Source organism: Acanthochromis polyacanthus, chromosome 10 (assembly GCF_021347895.1).
Source record: "Acanthochromis polyacanthus isolate Apoly-LR-REF ecotype Palm Island chromosome 10, KAUST_Apoly_ChrSc, whole genome shotgun sequence".
In the NCBI taxonomy this organism is placed as follows: domain Eukaryota; kingdom Metazoa; phylum Chordata; class Actinopteri; family Pomacentridae; genus Acanthochromis; species Acanthochromis polyacanthus.
In genome coordinates, this window is record NC_067122.1 from 30,741,183 (window position 1) to 30,765,480 (window position 24,298).

General features: G+C 41.8%; 1 protein-coding gene and 1 long non-coding RNA gene across 5 annotated transcripts in view; one reads left to right on the forward strand and one right to left on the reverse strand.

The window, feature by feature from the left end:
* Positions 1 to 8: 8 nt before the first annotated feature.
* Positions 9 to 23,417, forward strand: LOC127535675 (uncharacterized). Of its 2 annotated transcripts, none has more exons than XR_007944525.1 (4): positions 9 to 128; positions 180 to 2,000; positions 2,661 to 2,846; positions 16,892 to 23,417. It is a non-coding gene; the product is annotated as an uncharacterized LOC127535675 (long non-coding RNA). The 2 variants fall into 2 exon arrangements; XR_007944526.1 differs by having other exon boundaries at positions 282 to 2,000.
* LOC127535658 (zinc finger protein 239-like) overlaps positions 8,592 to 24,298 on the reverse strand; it is a 62,010-nt gene continuing 46,303 nt past the window's right edge. For all 3 annotated transcript variants that reach the window (XM_051954192.1, XM_051954190.1, XM_051954193.1), the window contains exon 2: positions 8,592 to 10,311. In XM_051954192.1, coding sequence (XP_051810152.1) covers positions 9,098 to 10,311 — 1,214 coding nt within the window. In that variant the 3' untranslated portion in view covers positions 8,592 to 9,097. The remainder of the gene's footprint in view (positions 10,312 to 24,298) is intronic.

Consider the following 24,298-nt stretch of genomic DNA (forward strand, 5'->3'; position numbering starts at 1 on the left):
ATTTCATTCACTTTTTAGTCACTGGCTTTCATCACTGTTTTTTGTCTTTTTATATTTTTATTTTCAAGCTTTTAGAGGGGAACCACGTCCTCAGGGCTTCTAAACCCGGTATTTTCAAGCTTTTAGAGGTGAACCTCGTCCTCAGGGCTTCTAAACCCAGTATTTTCAAGCTTTTAGAGGGGAACCTCGTCCTCAGGGCTTCCAAACCCGGTATTTTCAAGCTTTTAGAGGGGAACCACGTCCTCAGGGCTTCTAAACCCAGTATTTTCAAGCTTTTAGAGGGGAACCTCGTCCTCAGGGCTTCCAAACCCGGTATTTTCAAGCTTTTAGAGGGGAACCTCGTCCTCAGGGCTTCCAAACCCAGTATTTTCAAGCTTTTAGAGGTGAACTACGTCCTCAGGGCTTCTAAACCCGGTATTTTCAAGCTTTTAGAGGGGAACCACGTCCTCAGGGCTTCTAAACCCAGTATTTTCAACCACTCGTCAGCGATCCAGGCTTATACCAAACCGTCCAGGCTATTTGCCAGCCTAAGAAACTGTTGCCTAACAGGGATTACATTACACTTAGGGTTGCAGAATAGGCCCTCTGCTCTATCCACCTTTTGGAGGGACTCCTAAACCCCCCGGGTTTTCTAACCCAGAACAGAGTATCCAGCCAGAGATTCTATCCTCTGTGGATCAGTGACTTTTTCCCTTTCCATTAACCTTAGCGCTTCTTCATCATTTTCATCCTTTTTATTTCCATTAACCTTAGCACTTCTTCATCATTTTCATCATTTTATTTCTTCCAGAAGCACATTCAATTTTGTATACTAGAACACACAGGAGGAATTCTGACAACAGTTTTGGAATAGCCAATAGCAGACTTTGATGTCAACAGGCGTCTGCTTACCTTTTATTGGGCGCCCAAGTTGTCAGAAAGTCCTTTGTATGTCCGTTGTTTGTTCAAATGTACATCTATTGTCAATTCTCCTTCTCCATCCGGGTCACGGCACCAAATTGTTGGAAATCAGCCTATCCTACAATTAAACAAACAAATAAAATATGTGTAAGGCTGTTTCCGCCCAGTTCTTTTGATGGAGTAGTCAGGAGACTTCTTCTTAAAATCAAAAGTATTTATTACAGCAAAATTGAATGTGAATACAGAGCTCTGGGCCTGAATCCTCTGTCCCTAACCGACAATAAGTGTTCAGTCAGTTCGGATGGAATCAGACTGCTAACTGTTCCTGACCCAGTCTTCTTATACTCTAACAGTGTGTATAGCTATCTATCAAGGCCGGCCGCCCCTTCCGATGCTGTGTTGTTCCGCTGTCCTCTGTCACAGCTGATGTTTTGTCATTACGCTCACGTAGGAATGACTTCGCTTCTGCAAAGCAAGATTAGAAACTGCACATACAACTCGCTCATGTTCTTTACTGATTACAGCTTACGTCAAAAACTATCTGTACCTTTATTATCAAAAACTGTCTGTACTTTGATTATCAATCACTTTATGTCTTGATCATCCTTGGTTTCAATCACATGAGTAATAAGTAAAATAAAGCTGGACTTATCTTCTTTGTTTCATTACAGTCACACCGTGGTAATGATGCTCTTCACCTTCCTATTCCTCAGAACCAATACAACTCTTTAATATGCACACTGAGCAATTATAAAACACACCATTTCCCACAGTACCCCCGGACATCCAACATTTTCTGAGCCATGGTGAGTTCTATTCCACTTTGCAGTCTACAGGGAGGCAGGGCCGTGCGGCCCAATAGGCAGAATAGTCAAATGCTAGGGCCACAAAGCCAGCCGGGGGGCGTCACCGCAGGTTTTTTTGTTTGTTTGTTTGTTTGTTTGTTTGTTTTAGATGAAGAAGAAGAAAATAGGCACCGGTAGATCCGTGTTGACAGTGACTGATACACCGAACTTCCAAAATGAAGAGGCAAAAGCCCTCTGGAGCTCATTTCAGAAAAAAACGTAAAGGAGATGAGGAGAAGCAAGAAAGAAGTCGAGGTATGGTGTCATGAAATATTTTGTTAGAAACTGCATGAACACACAACCGCGTATCGGCTAGCTCGTAATGCTAATGGGCTAACGTTAGCCCTCGTAGTGACAGTACTGTTAGTGCTGCTTTGTTAGCTCACTTTCAATATGATAAAGTTACTTCTGTGTTGAAGAAAGTATCAAAGACAGTGATGTACGAAATGCACGTAGTGATGACATTGTTGATAGAAATCGTTTCTTTTAAAGAAAGACAGTCTCGTACCGTTGCCTGTGTGTAGGCGATGCTACCGTCATTGAACTTCACTAACTGGCTTCAATTTATTTTAAGCCATTAAAATAAATGATCAACTTAAACACAAGTTTAAAAATATTTACATATTTATATGAATGGAAACATGACTCCATGCGTCCCAGACGCCCGTACAACAGGAGGGGATTACATCATCTTTATCAGACACGTCATTACCAGTGTATCACATTTAATTAGAACAGGTGCACTGAAGCTGTTGTTCCACATACAGTAATTAGCATTAGGTTAATTAATTCCATTAGCTTGCTGCTGTGTTTCGGACGTCCTAGGTCAGGGATGTTATTATGTCAGGTGTTACCATGTATTTACCTTCCCATGTAAACACCCAGTTAATCAATTACCTTACTGTCTCTTTTTAGATTCACCTCTGAAATATTTATCTTCCACTCCTGCCACTACTGGATCAACAGCAGCCTCCACATCCACCTTGGTACCCAGTGATGGAGGGCTCTCTGACACCCAACCTGGAAGCAGTGAAAACATACCCACAGTCCCCTCTACATCAGACCAGCCTGTTATTGATTAACAGGCTGGTGCACCTATAGGTACACCTTCCTCTATCCCCACCCCAGTGCTGCCTTGCATGCACTTTTACAATGACATACAATGTGTGTGTGTGTGTGTGTGTGTGTGTGTGTGTGTTTTAAGTGTGTAATTTATGTTCAATAAAGTGAAAAATGTTTAAAGTTCGTTTATACGTATTTTTTTAATATCTTTTTTTGAGCGGGGGGCGTTGGGAGGGTCTCGCCTAGGGTGCCAAATGAGTCAGGAACGGCCCTGCAGAGAGGCCTAGTCCAATTTATATATAAAGAAGACCCCAGCCTCCTCATTCGCCCTTCCCCTCACACCTCATTGGATGATCCTAGGGCCGGATTTTTATTATTATCCATGTGTTATAAATCATTTTTGAAACTATCCTTTCCGGCATTTTGAAATTTGTCATTTCCTTTTATTAAAAAATAAAAACTACAAATATGGCGGATGAGGGAGGGACTCTCTGATGTGACAATCTCTCATTGGACCCCATACCATAGCCCCCCTTATGACGTGGCAGCTTCTGATTGGGGCCTGTCAAAATTTGATGACAAGTGTCCCATATTACTCTCTCTTGTCTGGAGGCTTTTAGGTTACAGATTAGATGGTACCGGAAAGTTCTCGTGAGAATATTGTTTCAGTTCCAGATTTTCCTATGTCACACTAGCACCAAAAAATGAAAATGATGGTCCCTCTACTCACTTCAATAACAAGGCAGACATGCTGAAGACATAAAGTCAATATTGGAGCTCTTCATAGAACCATCTGTTGAAAATATTGTACCAATATTGTCCAGTGGTTTCCCATAGGTCCATTCCATGAGAAGAGTCAAAGTTCTGGTGGGAAGAGTTGTTTTCCTCCCTCCTGTTCTGGATCAACTGAAAAGTGTGAACTCTGCTTTGTGGAGATGTTCGGTCTCACAGAGACAAGTTTAAACAGTTTGGACTCAGATTGCCCCCAGAGGAACACTAACGCTGCAATACGTGTTCAGCACACTGAAAAAAATATAATCATGATAATTTCATGCTTAATAAGTTGTCCCATCAAATCAGGAAAAGTCATGAAACATGAAGCAAAAAAAGGAAAGAAAAGGCAACTATTGCTTTTTGAATGGTAAACATTGAATGGAGATAACTGGGGGGTTAAAACAAACATGAACTGACTTCTGTTTGACTTCTCCAGGAATAGTAAAAAGAGACAGAAGAACTGAATAAAAGGAAACACATGGTGTTAAAAAGCAATATTCCAAAATGCAATTTCATTTTCTTCTTCAACACTGCTCATTCTGTGACGAAATGAAAAAGCAAATGCAAATCACATTTGACATTTAATTTTCAAAACGTTCACCAGCATAAAGGTAACAAAATTCAATTTCAAATGTCAAATTCGAAAATGCAAAAGCATTAGCAGAAATGCTTTTGCATTTCAAAGTCATGGCTGCACTATTTGACTCAAAAATGAAATTAAAAATCAATATTCCAAAATGCAATTTCATTTTCTTCTTCAAGACTGCTCATTTTGTGACTAAATGAAAAAGCAAAAGCAAACTCAGAAATGCTTTTTCGTTTTCGTGCTCACCCCGCAAAATGTGTCTCAAAATTCAAACGCAAAAGCAATCTCAAGTGGTGCAGGTAAGTGACGTCACGGACCCCAACTCCAACTAGATTTGACTGGAGACCATTGGAGGCTCGACGTGCAAGCAGATGGCGACGAGTAGTCCGGTGTTCAAGATTATCGCTTCACTGCGGCAGTGTGACGATCTCCATCAGATTAACTGGTGACAGTCTGTGACCTCAGTCCGACAAAAACACCAAGAGAAGTTCTAATACCGTTTACTGAGAAAAGACACCAATTCCTTTCAGTATAGCACATATACTGGGGCAATAGCTCAGGTGACTGAACAGGAGATCTATAAACAAGAAGATAAACCCGACGCAGCGGCCCGGGTTCAACTCCAGCTCGCAGCTTTTTGCTGTAGGTTTTCTCCCGTTTTCTACTGCGGTCAAGTGAGCCGCCCGCACTCTGGGCGTCGCGCGGCTATTCTGTGTAATACGTGTAACCCTTTTGTCAGCCGGCTCGTTAATGTAAATGGACTAGTTACTAAATCCTAAATGCTTTTTCCCTTCCTTAACTAATTTTTTAACAAAAGAGACATTCCAATGTATGAAAAACAGTGTCTAGGGTTAAATATGATTCTCTTCTGTTTTAAAATTACCACCCTGAGGCTTCCCAGAATCAATAATCAACAAATAAACCAATAAAATTAAAATGTCATCAGTTAACTTAAAAATGTTTTTTTACAGTGTACTGTTTAAGCGAAAATGAAAATAACCACACACACAATAGCTGTATCTTTTAAATTCTGGCATGTATTCAAATGATTGAACAAGGAGAAAAAACAATACAATATAAGGTGGATTAATAAAGAATAATTGGTTTAACCTCAGCTGAGGGAAAGTTTAGTTTTTTTCTGTGAGTGCACTCTTTGGTTCTTTTAAGCAAGCTTGCTGTTTAAACCGTTGGCGCGCGTTGGAGCTCTTTTCTGGGAAAACGACTTAAAAGCAATAATCCTACCAGTTCAGAGTGGAAAGAAAACCTTGTCCTCACGACCATTTTAGCAACCGGGTGCAGCAGAATCTCTCTCCCTCTCGACGTCCTGGACACAGGTGAGTGTTGATCCCTCTGGCGGCGACACCATCTCCTCTCACTGGCCGACTCCCGACAAGGATGATGATCCACTCTGAAGCAGCAGCGTTAGCTTCACGGTTAGCCTCACTTAGCTCGTGCAGTTCGGCCCCAGCAGCGCCACTTCTCGCTCTCTCTCTTCTGGTGCAGGACGTTCACAAACTCCGCAGCAGTCCACAGAAACAAGGGGTGCTGAACCAGGTTTACTTTGACTGAACTGTGAAGACTTTTTCTGGTCGTTCTCTCAAGCTCATGCCGCCATCACACGTGTGCAGAAAAAGAAAAAAAAACTCCTCTCGCCTCTCTTCCGGTTTCCCAAGTGTGTTTTTTCTTCGGCGTTTCTGCTCACGTTTCTTCTTCTATGTTTTCAGTCCAGTGAAACATACACCATCATAATGAAATAATAAAAGATGTAACCTGTTTTGTTTTTTTAGCTTGTAACTAAATTATGAATTTATTAACATCTGCAAACCTTTTAATATTTATGCAAAATGCAAGTTTTTTTTTAACCTGAACGAATGAAATAATTATACTTTTAATCATGTAGTAAAACACATTAAATGAATCAGTGCTTTGTTCTGTAATAAAACAAATCCTGCAAATAAAGTAAAAAAATACACCGATATACAAAATCAGGATACTACATACGGTAATGCGATCACAGGCGCTGAGCAGCCAGGCTGAGAGACGTCCGCTGCAAATACGTCCTGTTATACAGATTTTGACTGTCCATATGTAACATAGTTAAAAAGTTCAGGTTAAATCCAGCTAAATGGGACAACTACGCCGCCTGCTGTCAGAAAGAATTCCCTGCATGTGTAATAGTAGCAAAGGATTATGGGTAATCCTCAGAGCAACGGAGGATTTATGAAGAGGTAACATGTCTAAAAATGTCTGTGGGCAAAACAATGCTAACTACGTTCATAACTATGTAGAAGTTTAGCTGGCTTTAATTGGTTACTTTTGTGTGTCCTAGAATCATTTCACCATGTGTTTTTGAAGCTGACTGTGCGTTTGGATGTGTTTTATCGTTGTAAAAAAATTCTACTGCGTAGCTAGCTACCGCTAACACGATGCCGTCTTTCTGGACAGAGCACATACTGTCGCCCACGAGATGACGACTTACTAAACTCCATGTCCTTTGTTATGAATGCAGGTATGTTAGTGTGTCCCTCTATAATGTGATGTTAGTTATTATTGTTATTGTTTGATGTTAGAAATATGCCAATGAGTTATATTCGCCGGTTTTTATTAATTGTATTTTGTACTGTGTTAGCTGTTGTGAATCTATGAAATATAAAAAAAGGGGTAACAGTCCAGGAAAATTTGTATTATTATAATAATTTCTTGTAATTTTCCCTCAAATAATCAAGAGGACACTTTCTGTTTTCATGAGTTTATTTTATTGTCTTACCTAAATTTAATCCACTATACGATCACTTTCTTTATTTATGTATTGTACTGAGTGTAAAGAGATATGAATGGGTAATCCTCAGAGCAACGGAGGATTTATGAAGAGAGCACATACTGTCGCCCACGAGATGACGACTTACTAAACTCCATGTCCTTTGTTATGAATGCAGAAAAGGGAATAAACCTGCTGTTGCCACCAGCCTGACCAGCTCCTGATCGTCATTTTAGAAAGGAAGACATCTCACATGGGTTACACATATCTGGAAATCCTTAGGCGGTGACAAAGATCTCTCACTGTGGCTTTGTCAGGGGTCGTCCCAGCTACCACCTTGTACAATATCACCTGATTTTACTGTAGAATTTTGGAGAAAATTAATGTCAAAGCGGGCGGCTCACTTGACCGCAGTAGAAACGGAAAACCTACAGCAAAAAGCTGCGAGCTGGAGTTGAACCCGGGCCGCTGCGTCGGGTTTATCTTCTTGTTTATAGATCTCCTGTTCAGTCACCTGAGCTATTGCCCCAGTATATGTGCTATACTGAAAGGAATTGGTGTCTTTTCTCAGTAAACGGTATTAGAACTTCTCTTGGTGTTTTTGTCGGACTGAGGTCACAGACTGTCACCAGTTAATCTGATGGAGATCGTCACACTGCCGCAGTGAAGCGATATTTCCACTCCGCTAGCTGGAAGTCCTCATTAAACCGAGTATATTACTGGTAGACTCAACAGCCGTGAGTCCAAACAGAGCAATAACGACAATGTTAAAGCTGCAACAAGAACATTTCGGAACAGTTTATTGACGTCTGTGTGTTTTGAACAGGCATCGGTACAGTCACCTATGCTATGTGTTGCTCACTGTCGCTCACTGAATATCACCAGTTGATGGGAACACCAGTTAATCTTGAACACCGGACTACTCGTCGCCATCTGTTTGCACGTCGAGTCTTTAATGGTCTCCAGTCAAATCTAGTTGTAGTTGGGGTCCGTGACGTCACTTACCTGCGCCACTTGAGATTGCTTTTGCGTTTGAATTTTGAGACGCATTTTGCGGGGTGAGCACGAAAACGAAAAAGCATTTCTGAGTTTGCTTTTGCTTTTTCATTTAGTCACAAAATGAGCAGTCTTGAAGAAGAAAATGAAATTGCATTTTGGAATATTGATTTTTAATTTCATTTTTGAGTCAAATAGTGCAGCCATGACTTTGAAATGCAAAAGCATTTCTGCTAATGCTTTTGCATTTTCGAATTTGACATTTGAAATTGAATTTTGTTACCTTTATGCTGGTGAACGTTTTGAAAATTAAATGTCAAATGTGATTTGCATTTGCTTTTTCATTTCGTCACAGAATGAGCAGTGTTGAAGAAGAAAATGAAATTGCATTTTGGAATATTGCTTTTTAATTTCATTTTTGAGTCAAAAAGTGCAGCCATGACTTTGAAATGCAAAAGCATTTCTGCTAATGCTTTTGAATTTGAGTTTTGAGTCACATTCGCTTCCATATGTATCAGCTACGACTAGTAAAACCACTTGTGTGTTGGTTGAAAACATAATAATGTTGGTTATGTCTTGCTGGGGCTCTTCAATGTTACATTCATTACTACACAACTTGTAAATGTTCATCTGTTTGAAAACATACAAAACATTTCATGAAGCAGTCATGGAGCTGTAGACGTTTTATTACAATTTTATTTCACGTCCAGATCTCCTCTGCTGCAGTGACACACTCTGTTGTGTCCTACTGTCACAATGTCTCTGTATCTCGTTGCCTCCTTTTACTTGAAAGATGGCAGAGCTCAAGCTGAGTGGATTCCAGCAGTATGTTCACACCTGAACAGCCATGTTCTCTCAGCAGGATGTGAAAATGTTCCAAACAGCTTCACAATATCTCCAATCACTGCTCTGCTGATGAAGGATGTCATGATAGCAGAAATGTAGCAGTCTGTACCAATACCATATCCATCCAGACATTCAGTTTGGTTCTTCTGCCTGCTCCACCACCACCACAGTCCAGACTCCATCTGGTCTGATCATCAAGGATTGCTCACATACTTCCTCACAATTGTTGTTGAAGCACAGACTAAAGGTGCTTTAAAACTAAAACATCTACCAATTCTTCCATGTTGTTTCAAGCTTAGTTCTGACATGTTTTCCACAAATGTTTCAGGATCACGACTTCTCAGCCGTGTGGATTCTCATGTGGGCTTTTAATCGATGACTACGGTTGAAGCTTTTTCCACAGGTTCCACAACAATATGGCTTCTCACCTGTGTGGATTCTCATGTGGGCTTTTAATCGATAACTATGGTTGAAGCTTTTTCCACAAGTGTTACAAACATACGGCTTCTCACCTGTGTGACATCTCATGTGGGCAGTCAAATAGGACCGATGACTAAAGCTTTTTCCACAGGTTCCACAAGAAAACGGCTTCTCACCTGTGTGACATCTTAAGTGGACAGTCAAATGGCAACGTTGACTGAAGCTTTTTCCACATGTGCCACATAGAAAAGGCTTCTCACCTGTGTGACATCTCATGTGGTAAGTCAAATGGGTCCGTTGAATGAAGGTTTTTCCACAGGTGTCACAAGAATATGGCTTCTCACCTGTGTGAAGTCTCATGTGGTAAGTCAAATGGGTCCGTTGACTGAAGCTTTTCCCACAGGTTTCACAAGAATACGGCTTCTCACCTGTGTGGGTTCTGCGATGTACGAATAAATCTGATTTATACCTAAAAGCTTTGCCACAGTCATCACATGGTAGAGATTTTCTTGCCTTGTCATTATCACACTGTCTCTCTGACGTTGGAGCATTGTCTACATCATTACTGTGACTGCTGTTGCTCTGATGTCTTGGTTTCTGCTCGATACATCGAGTTGATCCTGAGTCTACATCCTTGCTTCCTTCCTGATCTGGGCTCTCAGCTACACAAGAGATGTGAAACAGGAGCTGATCACTGTTTGGTTTTGGTTCACTGTGGTCACTTTCCTCATCAGCAGGAGTCACCACAAAGGTATCAGTCTCCTGTTTCAATCCAATTAACTCTTCCTCCTGACTGGAGCAGAGTTCATCCTGTTCCACTTTAATTTGTGGTAACCCTGGATTTGATTGGTCCAGACTGGTGCACAATTCTTCCTGTTCCATTTTAATTTGAGAAAACTCTGGGTTTGATTGGTCCAGACTGGTGCACAATTCTTCCTGTTCCATTTTAATTTGAGAAATCTCTGGGTTTGATTGGTCCAGACTGGTGCAGAGTTCCTCCTGCTGATCTTTAATCTGTAGAGGCTCTGGGTCCTCATGGTCCACCATGGACTTTCTCTCCTGGTCATGGGGCTGATGGTCAACAACAGTCTTCTCATTCTCACAGACATACGACTGTGGGAGCTCTGGAGGGACAAAGAGACTAAAGTTAATGGTTACTACTGTGATGATGAGAGAACACACATCTGTCACTTTGTCCAGGACTGGCTGTCTCCAACAAAATCAGCTCAGGAGTCGAATGTTTGACGCAAAAAGAATATGATGGTTTATAATAGAAGTCTAGGAGCCATGACACAGCAGCAGGAATGATACAAGCATCTCCAAATGACTGAACATTTCTATGAACACGTTATTCCACAGTGGATACAGGATCACAAAGATTCTAATGGTAAACACCACTGGGAACTTTTCTGCACACCACACAGACAGGTTTGATGGGGATCCAGTAAAATCTGTCTGAATAAAGCTGCTGTCCTCTTCAGCATTCAAACCTGTCAGGACATTTGGATTTTAATGCTATTCTTATTTTACTGCTGGTTACTGTACTGTTGATTTGACTCATCAGTGAAATGAGGGAATGACTGAGTCCTCTGTCAGTGTTTTATTATTAAACTGTTTGACAACACAATGCAGTTGCTGTCAGTGTGGAGTAGTTCAGATAAACACTTCCAGCACCTCTGAACAGGAAACTTTGGTTCTTGCTTCCAGGGTCAATTAACACAACGATCACAATTTTAAAACTCCACAAACATCAACTAATAGACACCATCAGGGCTGCACGACATATCAAAAAATATAGTTTTTGCAATAATGGTAAGTGCGATATCCATATCGCAAATTTGTGCGATAATTTTATGATTATTTAGAAATCATTATTATATTATCATTATTATAAATCATGCTTTTTGCATGCATAGATGTTTACTTGTGACCAATTGAGTGCGACCTTAAACCCCCCTCCCCCCAACCCGAATAGCACTTTTGCTACCAGCGCCACAACACAACATGGCAGGACACGAGAAAGACGACTGTAACGAACAACTTGTGCCTAAAAAACAGCGCACCTCCAAGATTCGGAGTACTACGGCTTTAGGAGACAGGACGAGTCACAGATGCAAGAACTTTGCAAGTCATGCCGAAAACTTGTGGCTACGTCGCCAGGAAACATGACAAATCTGCACAGCCACCTCAAACACAACCACAAGGATCTGTATGCCGTTTTCTTACAATCTAAAACACAACGAGCTATTCCAATGAAGAAAGACAAACAAAAGGCAAGCACACAGACAACAATTGGTGAAAGTTTGTCTTCTGTTACACCATATGAAAAAACTTCCAAGCGCCACCAAGGTTTAACTGAGGCCATTACACGTTATATCATGAAATGCACGCTCTCCATTAATGTCGTGTGCAAAGAAGGTTTTTTTGGATATGCTGAAAGAATTCGACCGCAGATACCAAGTGCCATCACCAAAATTTTTACCAAGTCGCCATTCCACAGATGTATGAGGCATGCTTGCTGCCTGTAAAAGTGGAGCATAATAACGTGGATTTCTTTGCAAGCACCACAGATTTATGGTCCAGTCGTACTACTGACTACTGAGCCCTACATCAGTTTTACTGTTCACTTTCTCAGAAATGACTTTGAACTGAAAACACGCTGCTTAGAAGTCTCCTACTTTCTGGACTCCCACATCGGTAAAAATACAGCTGCTGCCCTGTGGGATGTGTTGACGAACTGGGGGTTGCAAGAAGAGAAACAAGTGGCTATCACATTGGACAACGGCACTAATATCCAACATCGCAATATTTATCGATATCGCAGTTCTTGACACCCAGGCACTTAATCTGACTCCACCTTAGGGGTAGAATAATTCAGGTGGTCCAAACCCCAGCACTTATTTAGCGCTGACAAAGTATAAAAAAAAAGGGTGGGGTGGGGTGGGGGGGGTGGTTGGCAATTTCTTCTGCAACTTGATGGCAACACCTTTGACCAATCACACTTGAAGCACTTTTTGCACTTACTACAGGTCTTTCCTTATGTCTGAATTCTTGCTTGTGTTGTACGTCACTTTGGACAAAAGCGTCTGCTAAATGAAATTGTAGAATTGTAGAATATTGCATATATTTCCAATATCTTGCAGCCCTTGACACCATATTATGAGCCCATCCTCTCTTCCTCACAATGCGTCTTAGTTCACCGTTAACTATTCACCTGAACACTTCATGATGTTCTACATGTGTAGCGGAGTTAATGATTCCACTTGCCATCTCATATTACATATTTGGTTCCCACGGTGACCACCGGATATGGCGTGGACGCACAACGTCCGGGCCCCTGCAAACTTGGGGTGTGTTCCATAGATATGAAGAGTAGATATGACACGCCCCTCTGAGCGTCGTGCCTATGGGGACACGAAGCGAGTGGGGGCAAAGTTTCAGTGCTTTCCATTGATGTCAGTGGCACGAAAACTAAAACAAGAAGAATGCCGGCTCATTGTGCTGCATCCAGTTGCACGATCAAGACAAGGAAACTTGCAACAATTTTCCACAGATAATAGTTTTTGGCTCTTTTTTCATTATTAAATCTTGTTGAGGGTCTATGAGAGCTAACTAGATAGCCATTAGCAAAACATTAACACGAGCTAACAGCTGGACAACCAAATGCCAGACGATTAATAGCAGCTGTAGTATAGTTGTACAAGCAGTGGTAGTGATACTAAAAGTACAAGCAGCAGTAGTAGTAGAAGTAGCTGTTAAAGTAGTAGAAGTAGTATCAGCATGTGTAATAGTATTACAAGTTGTAGTAGCAGTGACAGTATCAGCAGCAGTAGTTGGTGTATTACCACTACTGCTAGTAGCAATAATAATAATACATCAAATTTATATAGCGCTTTTTAGGACACTCAAAGACACTTTACAAGACAGATAAGCAGACAGATAGTAGTCGCATTACTATTAATACCACCAGCCAATAGCAATTATGATGCAAGATGGCGCCGTGCCAGCGGCAGCCTGTTACATCAGCTGCTCTTAACTCTAGGTGTTTTTAGATATTTCTCGTAGTTTTTTCTCTTTCCTTTTATTCTGTTCTTCAAGTGGGTGCACCGCATTTGTACAGGGCAGCAATGGATGTACAAATGGTGCTTCCCCTACTTTTTCTACTCTTTATTTCAGAACTTTTAAGTTTCTCAGCAGGCGAGCCATTCAAACACAGCTCCATTGTTTACAGTCAAGATCAGCTGTTGGCGCTGAGCCAGGCCAGGCAGCCACAGCTGACGTGGGACAGACTTCACGACATCCCAGCGGAGCTCCGGAGGCGAAGGAGGGGATGCAGGGCTGGGGCGAAGCGACGGAAGAAGGGGAGACGCTACAAACCGCCCGTCCCATCTGTGATCATGGGAAATGTTAGATCTCTCCCGAATAAGATGGATGAGCTGGCGGCGCTGACCGGACAGAAGGGGGAGTACAGAGAAAGCAGCATCCTGATGTTTACCGAGTCATGGCTAAACAAACAGACCCCGGACTCATTATTAATTCTGGATGGATTCTACCTAGTCAGAGCGGATCGAGACGTAAAGAAGAGCGGTTAGAGGAAGGGAGGAGGTCTGGTGATGTATGTGAATGAGAGATGGTGTAATTCTGGACACATCAGCGTAAACAGCGGCTGTGCACTAAGGATGTGGAATTACTGGCGGTCAGGCTGCGTCCGTTCTATCTGCCCCGGGAGTTTTCACATGTAATAGCTGTTACTTTGTACATCCCCCCCTCGGCTGATGGGGCTGCAGCTTGTGAACTCATCCACAGTGAAGTGTCCCAGCTGCAAACATCTCACCCTCAGTCTCTTATTATCGTCTCAAGAGACTTTAATCATGCATCGCTCTCTGCCACTCTCCCCACCTTCACACAGTACGTGACGTGCCAGACCAGAGACAATAAAACCTTGGACCTACTGTATGCAAACATCAAAGATGCATACAGCTCCTCCCCCTCCCCCCGCTGGGCTGCTCAGATCACAACCTGGTGAGACTGCAGCCTATTTACATACCAAGGGTGAAGACACAACCCCCCACCATAAGGTACGTGAAGAAGTGGTCTGACAAGGCTTCTGAGGTGCTGCAGGACTGCTTTGAGACCACAGACTGGGATGTACTGTGTGGTCCACATGGGGAGGACATCGACACACTGACAGACACTATTACAGAATACATTAACTTCTGTGCAGAGAATATCGTACCGACCAGGAAAGTACGGTGTTTCTCTAACAGCAAACCCTGGGTGACCTCAGAACTGAAGACCCTGCTGAAGGAGAAGAGAAGGGTTTTTGGATCTGGGGACAAAGAGGAGCTGAGGAGGGTGCAGAAGGAGATAAAGAAGAAGATCAAGGCGGACAAGGCCAGCTACAGGACCAAGATGGAATCTCACTTGAAGAATAACAACACAAGGGAGGTCTGGAAAGACCTGAGATCCATCTCTGGTTATGGCGGAGGCCACGAGAGGGGTGCTGCAGCAGGAGACCGGGAGTGGACCAATGAGCTGAACCGTTTCTTTAACAGGTTTGACTCTGCTCCCACTCCCCCCCCCCACCTCTCATCAAAGCACTGACCAGCCAGCTCCTTCTTCACACCTCAGCTCTATACCACCACCAGCACCTCTCCTCCCCCCCACACCCCACACCACACCACCTCTGGACTTCAAACACAGCCCCACCACCTCCCCCTGTCTCACACCCCACCACCACCACCATCTCTCCTGTCATCCTCATCCACCCCCAGCCTCTCCATAACAGGTGATCAGGTGAGATGGGAGCTAAAAAAGATCAAGACCAGGAAATCCGCAGGTCCTGATGGAATCGGCTCCAGACTCCTCAGAGACTGTGCAGACCAGCTCTGTCAGGTGCTGCTCTGCATCTTCAAACTGAGCCTGAGTCTGGAAAGGGTTCCTGTGTTGTGGAAGACTTCCTGCCTGGTTCCTGTCTCAAAGATCAGGAACCCCAGGGAACCAAACCACTTCAGACCTGTGGCCCTCATTTCTCATCTGATGAAGACGATGGAGAGGATCATTCTCAGGAATCTACGCCCCCTGGTGAGCCCTAATCTGGACCCACTGCAGTTTGCTTACCAACCGAACATTGGAGTGGATGATGCAGTCGTCTACCTGCTGCACAGATCGCTGACTCACCTGGAGGGCACCGGCAGCACTGTGAGGGTCATGTTTTTTGACTTTTCCAGTGCTTTCAACACAATCCAGCCTTCTCTGCTCAGGGTGAAGCTTAAGGGAGCGGGAGTAGACTGTCACCTGGCTGCCTGGATCATCGACTACCTCACCAACAGACCACAGTACGTGAGGCTTCAGGACTGTGTTTCTGATGTAGTGGTCAGCAGCATGGAGGTCCACAGGGGACAGTGCTCTCTCCCTTTCTCTTCATCCTGTACACATCGGACTTCCACTACAACTCTGGGAGCTGTCACCTCCAGAAATTCTCAGATGATACAGTCATTGTTGGGTGTGTGTCTGATGGGGACGAGCTGGAGAACAGGACAGTCATCTCTGACTGTCGACTGGTGTGAGCGGAACCATCTGCAGCTCAACGCCAGTAAGACGAAAGAGATGACCATCGACTTGCACAGGAGGAGGGCACCTCAGCCTGCACCGGTGAGCATCCAGGGTTTGGACATTGAGATAGTGGACTCATACAAATACCTGGGCGTTCACCTCAACAACAAACTGGACTGGTAACACAACACAGAGGTCCTGTACAAGAAGGGCCAAAGTCGTCTCCACCTGCTGAAGAGACTGAGGTCCTTTGGAGTGTGCAGGACTCTGCTCCGGACATTCTATGACTCTGTGGTAGCGTCTGCTGTTTTCTATGCAGTGGTCTGTTGGTGAACAGGGAGCACTGGGAGAGACAGAAAAAGACTGAACAGACTGGTGAGGAGGGCCGGTTCTGTTCTGGACTGTTCCCTGGACTCCATAGAGGAGGTGGGTGAGAGGAGGATGTTGGCAAAGCTCACATCCATCATGGACAACCCCTCTCACCCACTGCATGACACTGTGGATTCTCAAAGTAGCAATTTCAGCAGTAGACTGAGACAGTTAACCTACAATACGGAACGCTATCGCAAGTCATTCATTCCATCTGCTATTAGACTTCATAACACCAGCATCACTGGCTGATGTTTACACAAAAATAGACTGCTTCACACAATCCCTTACCACATAATCTGCATAGTTTTCTCTCGTACTTCACATCATTCCAAAAGCCACCTTTCCCTTCCTACACTCCTGGACATATGTGATTGTGATTATGATTATCATTATATTGCTGTTTATTGTTGCTATTGTTGCTCTACTGTATGATGTATGCTGCTGTAACATGGGAAATTTCCCCCGGACACAGGGAGTAATAAAGGATTATCTTATCTTATAAAGCCTAACTCATATATATGCAGATTAGCATCTATCTTATTCCTCCAAACTCATTTTATGATTGGGATTACAGGCAATTCTTTTGGAATGCTCTCAAATAATTGAAATGTTACCAAACAAGGTTATACTTATCAAATTAAATAGCTTTGGTCTCCAGTATATTGGCTAATTAAGTTCTTTATACTTAATTTATTAGCATGATTTCTTTATAAATATGTTGTTGTGCACATACTTATTTACTTCTCTGTCTACTTTTTTTTTCTTTACTCCATGTAGGTTTCCCAAAGACTATGGGTTGAGGAAGAAGTGGGAAGCAGCTCTGAGGAGAGAGGGGTTTGCTGTAAATATATAGCAGCCCAGAGAGAGATAATTGTAATTGTGTTGTTTATTGTAAATGCAAATAAACTATCCTGTTCTAGTCTAGTTCCTTGTTATATGTAAATAACTGCCTATATATATACACACACACACACACACACACACACAGTATACAGTGGGTACGGAAAGTATTCAGACCCCTTGAACTTTTTCACTCTGTGTCATTGCAGCCATTTGCCAAAATCAAAAAAGTTCATTTTATTTCTCATTAATGTACACTCAGCACCCCATCTTGACAGAAAAAAAAAACAGAAATGTAGAAATTTTTGCAAATGTATTCAAAAAGAAAAACTGAAATATCACATGGTCAGAAGTATTCAGAGCCTGTGCTCAGTACTGAGTAGAAGCTCCTTTTCAGCTCGTACAGCCATGAGTCTTCTTGGGAATGATGCAACAAGTTTTTCACACCTGGATTTGGGGATCCTCTGCCATTCTTCCTTGCAGATCGTCTCCAGTTCTGTCAGGTTGGATGGTGAACGTTGGTGGACAGACATTCTGAGGTCTCTCCAGAGATGCTCAATTGGGTTTAGGTCAGGGCTCTGGCTGGGCCAGTCAAGAACGGTCACAGAGTTGTTGTGAAGCCACTCCTTTGTTATTTTAGCTGTGTGCTTTGGGTCATTGTCCTGTTGAAAGGTGAACCTTCGGCCCAGTCTGAGGTCCTGAGCACTCTGGAAGAGGTTTTCCTCCAGGATATCTCTGTACTTGGCCGCATTCATCCTTCCTTCAATTGCAACCAGTCGTCCTGTCCCTGCAGCTGAAAAACACCCCCCCCCCCCCCACAGCATGATGCTCCCACCACCATGTTTCACTGTAGGGATTGTATTGGGCAGGTGATGAGCAGTGCCTGCTTTTCTCCACACATACCGCTTAGAATTAACACCAAAAAGTTCAATCTTGGTCTCATCAGACCAGAGAATCTTATTTCTCATAGTCTGGGAGTCCTTCATGTGTTTTTTTTCAAACTCTATGCGGCTTTCATGTGTCTTGCACTGAGGAGAGGCTTCCATCGGGCCACTCTGCCATAAAGCCCCGACTGGTGGAGGGCTGCAGTGATAGTTGACTTTGTGGAACTTTCTCCTATCTCTCGACTGCATCTCTGGAGCTCAGCCACAGTGATCTTTGGCTTCTTCTTTACCTCTCTCACCAAGGCTCTTCTCCCACCATTGCTCAGTTTGGCTGGACGGCCAGGTCTAGGAAGAGTTGTGGTCGTCCCAAACTTCTTCCATTGGAGGATTATGGAGGCCACTGTGCTCTGAGGAACCTTGAGTGCTGCAGAAATTCTTTTGTAACCTTGTCCAGATCTGTGCCTTGCCACAGTTCTGTCTCTGAGCTCCTTGGGCAGTTCCTTCCACCTCATGATTCTCATTTGCTCTGACATGCACTGTGAGCTGTAAGGTCTTATATAGACAGGTGTGTGCCTTTCCTAATCAAGTCCAATCAGTTTAATTAAACACAGCTGGACTCCAATAAAGAAGCAGAACCATCTCGAGGAGGATCAGAAGAAATGGACAGCATGTGAGTTAAATATGAATGTCGCTGCAAAGGCTCTGAATACTTCTGACCATGTGATATTTCAGTTTTTATTTTTTAATACATTTGCAAAAATTTCTACATTTCTGTTTTTTCTGTCAAGATGGGGTGCTGAGTGTACATTAATGAGAAATAAAATGAACTTTTTTGATTTTGGCAAATGGCTGCAATGACACAGAGTGAAAAATTTCAAGGGGTCTGAAAACTTTCCCTACCCACTGTGTATATATCTATATCTATCTATAGATAGATAGATAGATAGATAGATAGATAGATAGATATAAATTAATATTAATAAATAAATAGATTACATTTGCAAGTAAATGTTTTGATCTCAAAACATTTTCTACATGTCTAAATATTTACATTTATATATGCAATGGCTGAACTGAAAAGATTCCCTGGCCTTTGGACCTAAATAATAAGATAACTAAAATTGCAGGCTACATTTGTAGGAAGCCTTTTTCTGTGTTTGTTTTTTTCAGATCAAATATTCTCTATCAATAGCACATGTCATGAGACAGCTCCATCAATGTCATCCAGGAGTATCCAGGATGAAAGAATTGGCTAGGAGTTATGTGTGGTGGCCACAGATGGACAAGGAACTGGAGGAGATGGTCAAGGGTTGTGCAACATGTCAGAAGCACCGTAACCTACCTGCACCAGCTCCATTACACCCTTGGGACTGGCCTGACAAGCCCTGGAGTCGTATTCATGTGGATTATGCAGGACTGTTTATGGGAAATGTTTTTTGTGCTCTCAGATGCACATTCAAAATGGATGGATGTGTATCCATTGACCTCTGCCACTTCAGCTGCTACAATTGAGTGCCTGCATACCAGTTTCAGTAACCATGGACTGCCTGAGTTGTTAGTGTCTGATAATGGCACTTGTTTCACCAGCACAGAGTTTAAGGACTTTCTAAAGAAAAATGGTATCCGCCATGTGACCTCTGCACCTTACATGCCTCCAGTAATGGGTTAGCAGAGAGAGGGGTACAGACATTCAAGAGGATGATGAAAAAACATCCAGAAGGAACACTGACAACCAAGGTAGCCAGAGTTTTATTCAGCTACAGAGTGACTCCGCACACCACAACAGGTCTTTCGCCGGCGGAGCTACTTCTTGGAAGGAAACTACGTTGCACCCTGGACTCAATTCATCCAGACCTGAACAGGAAAGTGCAGAAATATCAAGAAAGACAAATAAGACATCACGACAAAAAGGCAAAAGGATGTGGGTTCAAACCTGGTCACTCTGTAGTGACTCAGAACTTCAGTCTGGGACCGAAGTGGATTCCAGGAATCATAGAGTCTGTGACTGGACCAGTGTCATACACAGTGATGTTGGGTGATGGGAGAGTTGCTAGGCGACATTTGGACCAGATCCATGCTCACCACCCTGGATCAGTGAACAGCAACGAGGAACATGAAGCTATCCTACCTCAGATCAGTCAGGCTGTCACAGAGGAGGAGATCTGTCTGGATGCTGATGAGGTGTTGGTCAGTGGTGATAGATCAGAGAAGCCAGTAACCTCAGATGCTGCAAGAATCTCAGACAGATAAACTGACTGAGACACAGACAAGTCCAGTGAGGAGGTCAAAAAGGGAAACTAAGAAGCCAAGTTATCTTAAAGACTTCCAGCTGAACTAAGAGAGACAGACATTAACAGTGTTAAAAAAAAACAAACAGAAACAAAACAAAACATGGTGTTACAATGTTCCTGTGTGATTTATTAAATCTGCTTAAGAGGGGAGGGATGTTGTAACTGGGAAATACTGGTGTTGCAGGAGTGTCCACTAGGTGGCAATGTTACCTCGGGTGTCGCTGGTAGTCAGTAGGAAGTTGCAGAGCAAGGACTGTATCTTTTTTTTCTGTTGTTGTTGTTGTTGTTTTATTTCAAAAAGTCACAGACAACATCCAACATCAACATGATATTGAAGCATACAGTGACAGAGTTAACAAAAATCATTTTGAAAAAAAGGAAGAGAAGAAAGAAAAGATAGAAAACAAAAACAAACCACAAAAACAAAAAAGAAAAAAAACAGCTGAGCAAATATAACATTTATAGCAAATTAATTTTTTTTTACAAATGTTAACAGTTTTTATTGCTTTCTGGTTATCAGATGGGGCTATTGACTTCAAGTAATATTCAAATTCTTTATGGAAGACAAGATAATTTTGCTTTTGATTACTGAATTTTGCCTTATGAATATGAAATTTTACCAATATTAATATGAGATTGATAATAAAGGCCTTGTCTTTTTCATATCCATCCTGTGCATGAACTCCAAAAATGATGTGTTTGTAGAGCAAATCAATCTGCAGATTTAGTTTTTCTATACAAAATTTTTAAATTTCCTTCCATATTTTTCTGCTGTAACTACAATAATAAAAAATGTGGAACTGTTTCTGGCTGTTCAGAGCAAAAAGAACATCTTACATCTATATCCTGTTTGAACTTAGTCATAGAATGTTTTGTGGGATAGCTTTTATGCAAGATTTTAAAGGAAATTTCCTTAACTTTGTTTGTTAACATGAATTTGTGAGGTAAAAGCCAAACCTGAGACCAGAGATATTATTAATAAAAGAGTTCCAGTCATGGATAACATCAGGTTTTGTCGTTTCTCTTTGGAACAGTGCACGTATAGCTCTGTTGCTGTTCTTTGCCGTCCCAAAGCATATTTAGCCACAATAAGTGTCACATGGATTAACAACATGTATATCTGCTGCAAGAGAGGAGGCAGTGCACAGAGTCACAACAGCAGCTGGAATGGAGCTAATGACCTTTGGAAACTCTTCAAGTGTTGAAGGGAATGGAGACTTTTCACAGAATTCAGTGTCATTCATAAAATGGCCACTAGGGGTCAGAAGCTGTCAGACTAAGTAAATTTTGTTGTTAAAGCAGCTATTGAGAAAGATGCTTTTATTTTGATGCAGTATATCCCCATTATTCCAGAGATAATACCGATGTGGAGAGAAATTGTGCTTGTAGGCCGTTTTCCACGACAACAAAACCTGTTTGTGAAAACTGGATAATTTTAGGGGAATCTTGTTTATTTGGTAGCTACAAACCAACAGAAAAGGGAGTCCTCCAGTTTGATGAAATACACATTTAGGAATAAAGTTCTATAAAGATGCATCATTTTTAAGAAAGATTTGAACCATTTGATCTGAAGAACATTGTTTAGAATTGAAAAATCAACAAAGTGGAGGCCTCCATTTTTGTAGTTGTTCAGAATTCCAGATTTTCTGATCTAGTGTGTACGGTTTTTCCACAGAAAATGAACAAGCATCTTATCAATAAATGTGACAGTTTTACAGTCCAGTGCCAGTGAGGAGGCGGCATACACAAGTCTGGAAATTCCCTCAGCTTTTGACAGAAGAGTTCACCTTTAAGTGAGAAGTCTCTTTGTAGCCAAAGCTTCCATTTATTCTGCACCTTTTTAATCCTTGGCTCAAAGTTGAGATGGCATCTCTCTCACTGATTTTTAGTTCCAGTAATCCCTAAATAGTTAACCTTACTCTTTACTCGTCTATCATCAATTGAGGTTATATCAGAACTTTAGAGAGTGAATAGCTCACACTTATTTAGGTTTAAGTACAAACCTGATGCTTTAGAAAACATCTGGATTGCATTAATTGCAGGCTTTATCTGTAGGGCATTCTTTAAAAATAATTCTGTATCATCAGCCAACTGACTTCAAAGTCTGCTTCTAGCAGCAATAGAGATGCCTTCCAACTGACAGAATTTGACAAAACATTTGAGCAACAACCAGGAAGAGGTAAACTGAGACAGGGCAGCCCTGTCTTAGCCCTCTTTCCAAACAAAATCTCTGAGTTGTGCCATTACTCAGTTTTACCGAGCTATTGGCGCCAGCATAGAATGTTTTCATCACACTGCAAAAGTATGGCCCAAAACCAAAGCTGTTAAGACCAGAAAAAATAAACGAGTGTTCAACTGCATCAAAGGCTTTGTGAAAACCTAAAAATAAAACTGTCATCCCAAATAAGGTCAGCATCGTCTATGAGGTCTAAAACTAACCTAATGTTATTGAAAATATGCCTGTTACTCATAACCCCAGACTGATTCTCATCGATAATAGAATTAAGAACATGTTAAATCTTTTAGCAAAAACAAGAGCAAGAACTTTATAATCAGTGTTCAATAATGAAATTGGTCTCCAATTATCAACAAAGAGAAGGTCCTTTTTTGGTTTAGGAACTAAAGTAATCAAGCCTTGTGTCATATACTGACAGTCAATATAATCTTTGAGGTAGAAATGTACCCAGAATTCTACTTGTAGGGGGGTTGTAATTATTCATTGTGGATTTACTGATGATCTAGTGCCCTGGTAGTTGAGATAATGATGAGTTGTCATTTTGTCATGATTCATTGCACATGGGTTGGTCACTTTGCAAAAGTGAACCAAATACACACCAAGCAATACTCAGTGAGTATCTGCATAATGTGAGAATGGGTTTGAAGGCCTATATAAAGGCCCAAAAAAGGCCACCATTGTTAGTCCAGTGAACAGCATCATGCCGCGTCTATCACATGAACAACGTCTCCGGGCACTGGGTATGGTGGAGGCCGCTTTGAGCTACAGTGATGTATCCAGGCGTATGGGCTGTTCCCAACCCACAATCAGAAGCCTGGTCCAAAGCATGCGCCGACGGATTGCTGCCTGCATCCAAGCAGATGGAGGCCATACTCGGTATTGACTGTTGTGACTTTGTGTTTGGCAGGTGCCGTTTTCTTTTGTGAAATTCTTTATTTTGAAATAATTCTTGAAACTTTAGATTTTTGTTTCTGTATGCCAATATGCTAAACAAATGATTCAGGTGAAGAAAATCCAGTTTGGGGCTTCAAAATAAAAATTATGTTGAAAAATATGGTCTCAAAGTTTTTAATGACTGTCAGTGTACTTGCTGGAACAGTTCCTTTACTAATACCTTCCGAGAACACTTAAAACAGAAATGGGGCCAAGAGATCGGCAAAATCTAAATAAAATTCTGAAACACTACCATCAACTCCAGGTGACTTATTACTCTTAACTTGCATCATTGCATAGTACTTCTTGTTGTGCAAGAGGGGTGTCACACATCAACCGCTCTTCCTTCGTTATGGAGTTTGTAAAATCAATACATTGAAACAGTCTATCCATTGTATCTTTGTCAAACTTTGTTTTATAAAGTGAGGAAAAGTAACTATAACAAAACTCAGAAATACTGCTCTTACGTTCAGTCACAACTCCATCAATATTCAATTGAGACATGGCATTGTACTTAGCATGAGTTTTTCTAGTTTAAAGAAACAGGAAGTCATTTGTTCACCATGTTCAAGCCACTTAAGTCTCGATCTAACAAAAGCAGCCTCTGCTTTAGCCTTATATATCATCTAAAGTGTTTTGAAGTTCAATTAATTTTAATTTTTCATCAAGTGAGAGATTTTCTGGTGCAATGCTAGCCAAGGACATTATATCTACGATTACTTTCTCCTAATTTTTGCGTCTAGATTTGGCTAACTCACTTCCATATCTTCTTAAAAAATCCACTGATTTCAAATTTAAGGAGTTCCCAATTTTTTCCATAATTTTCTTCCTTCAGAGGATTTAACCAATGAAACTGAATAATTCTACTAAGTTCATGTTTGACATTGTCATGCCTCAATAAAGAGCTATTCATCTTCACAGCAAGAACTGTGAGTATCGTGTGTTGCTAAGAACGGGCTGTACTGAGCTGAATTCCAATGAATGGCCGAAGCAAAATAAA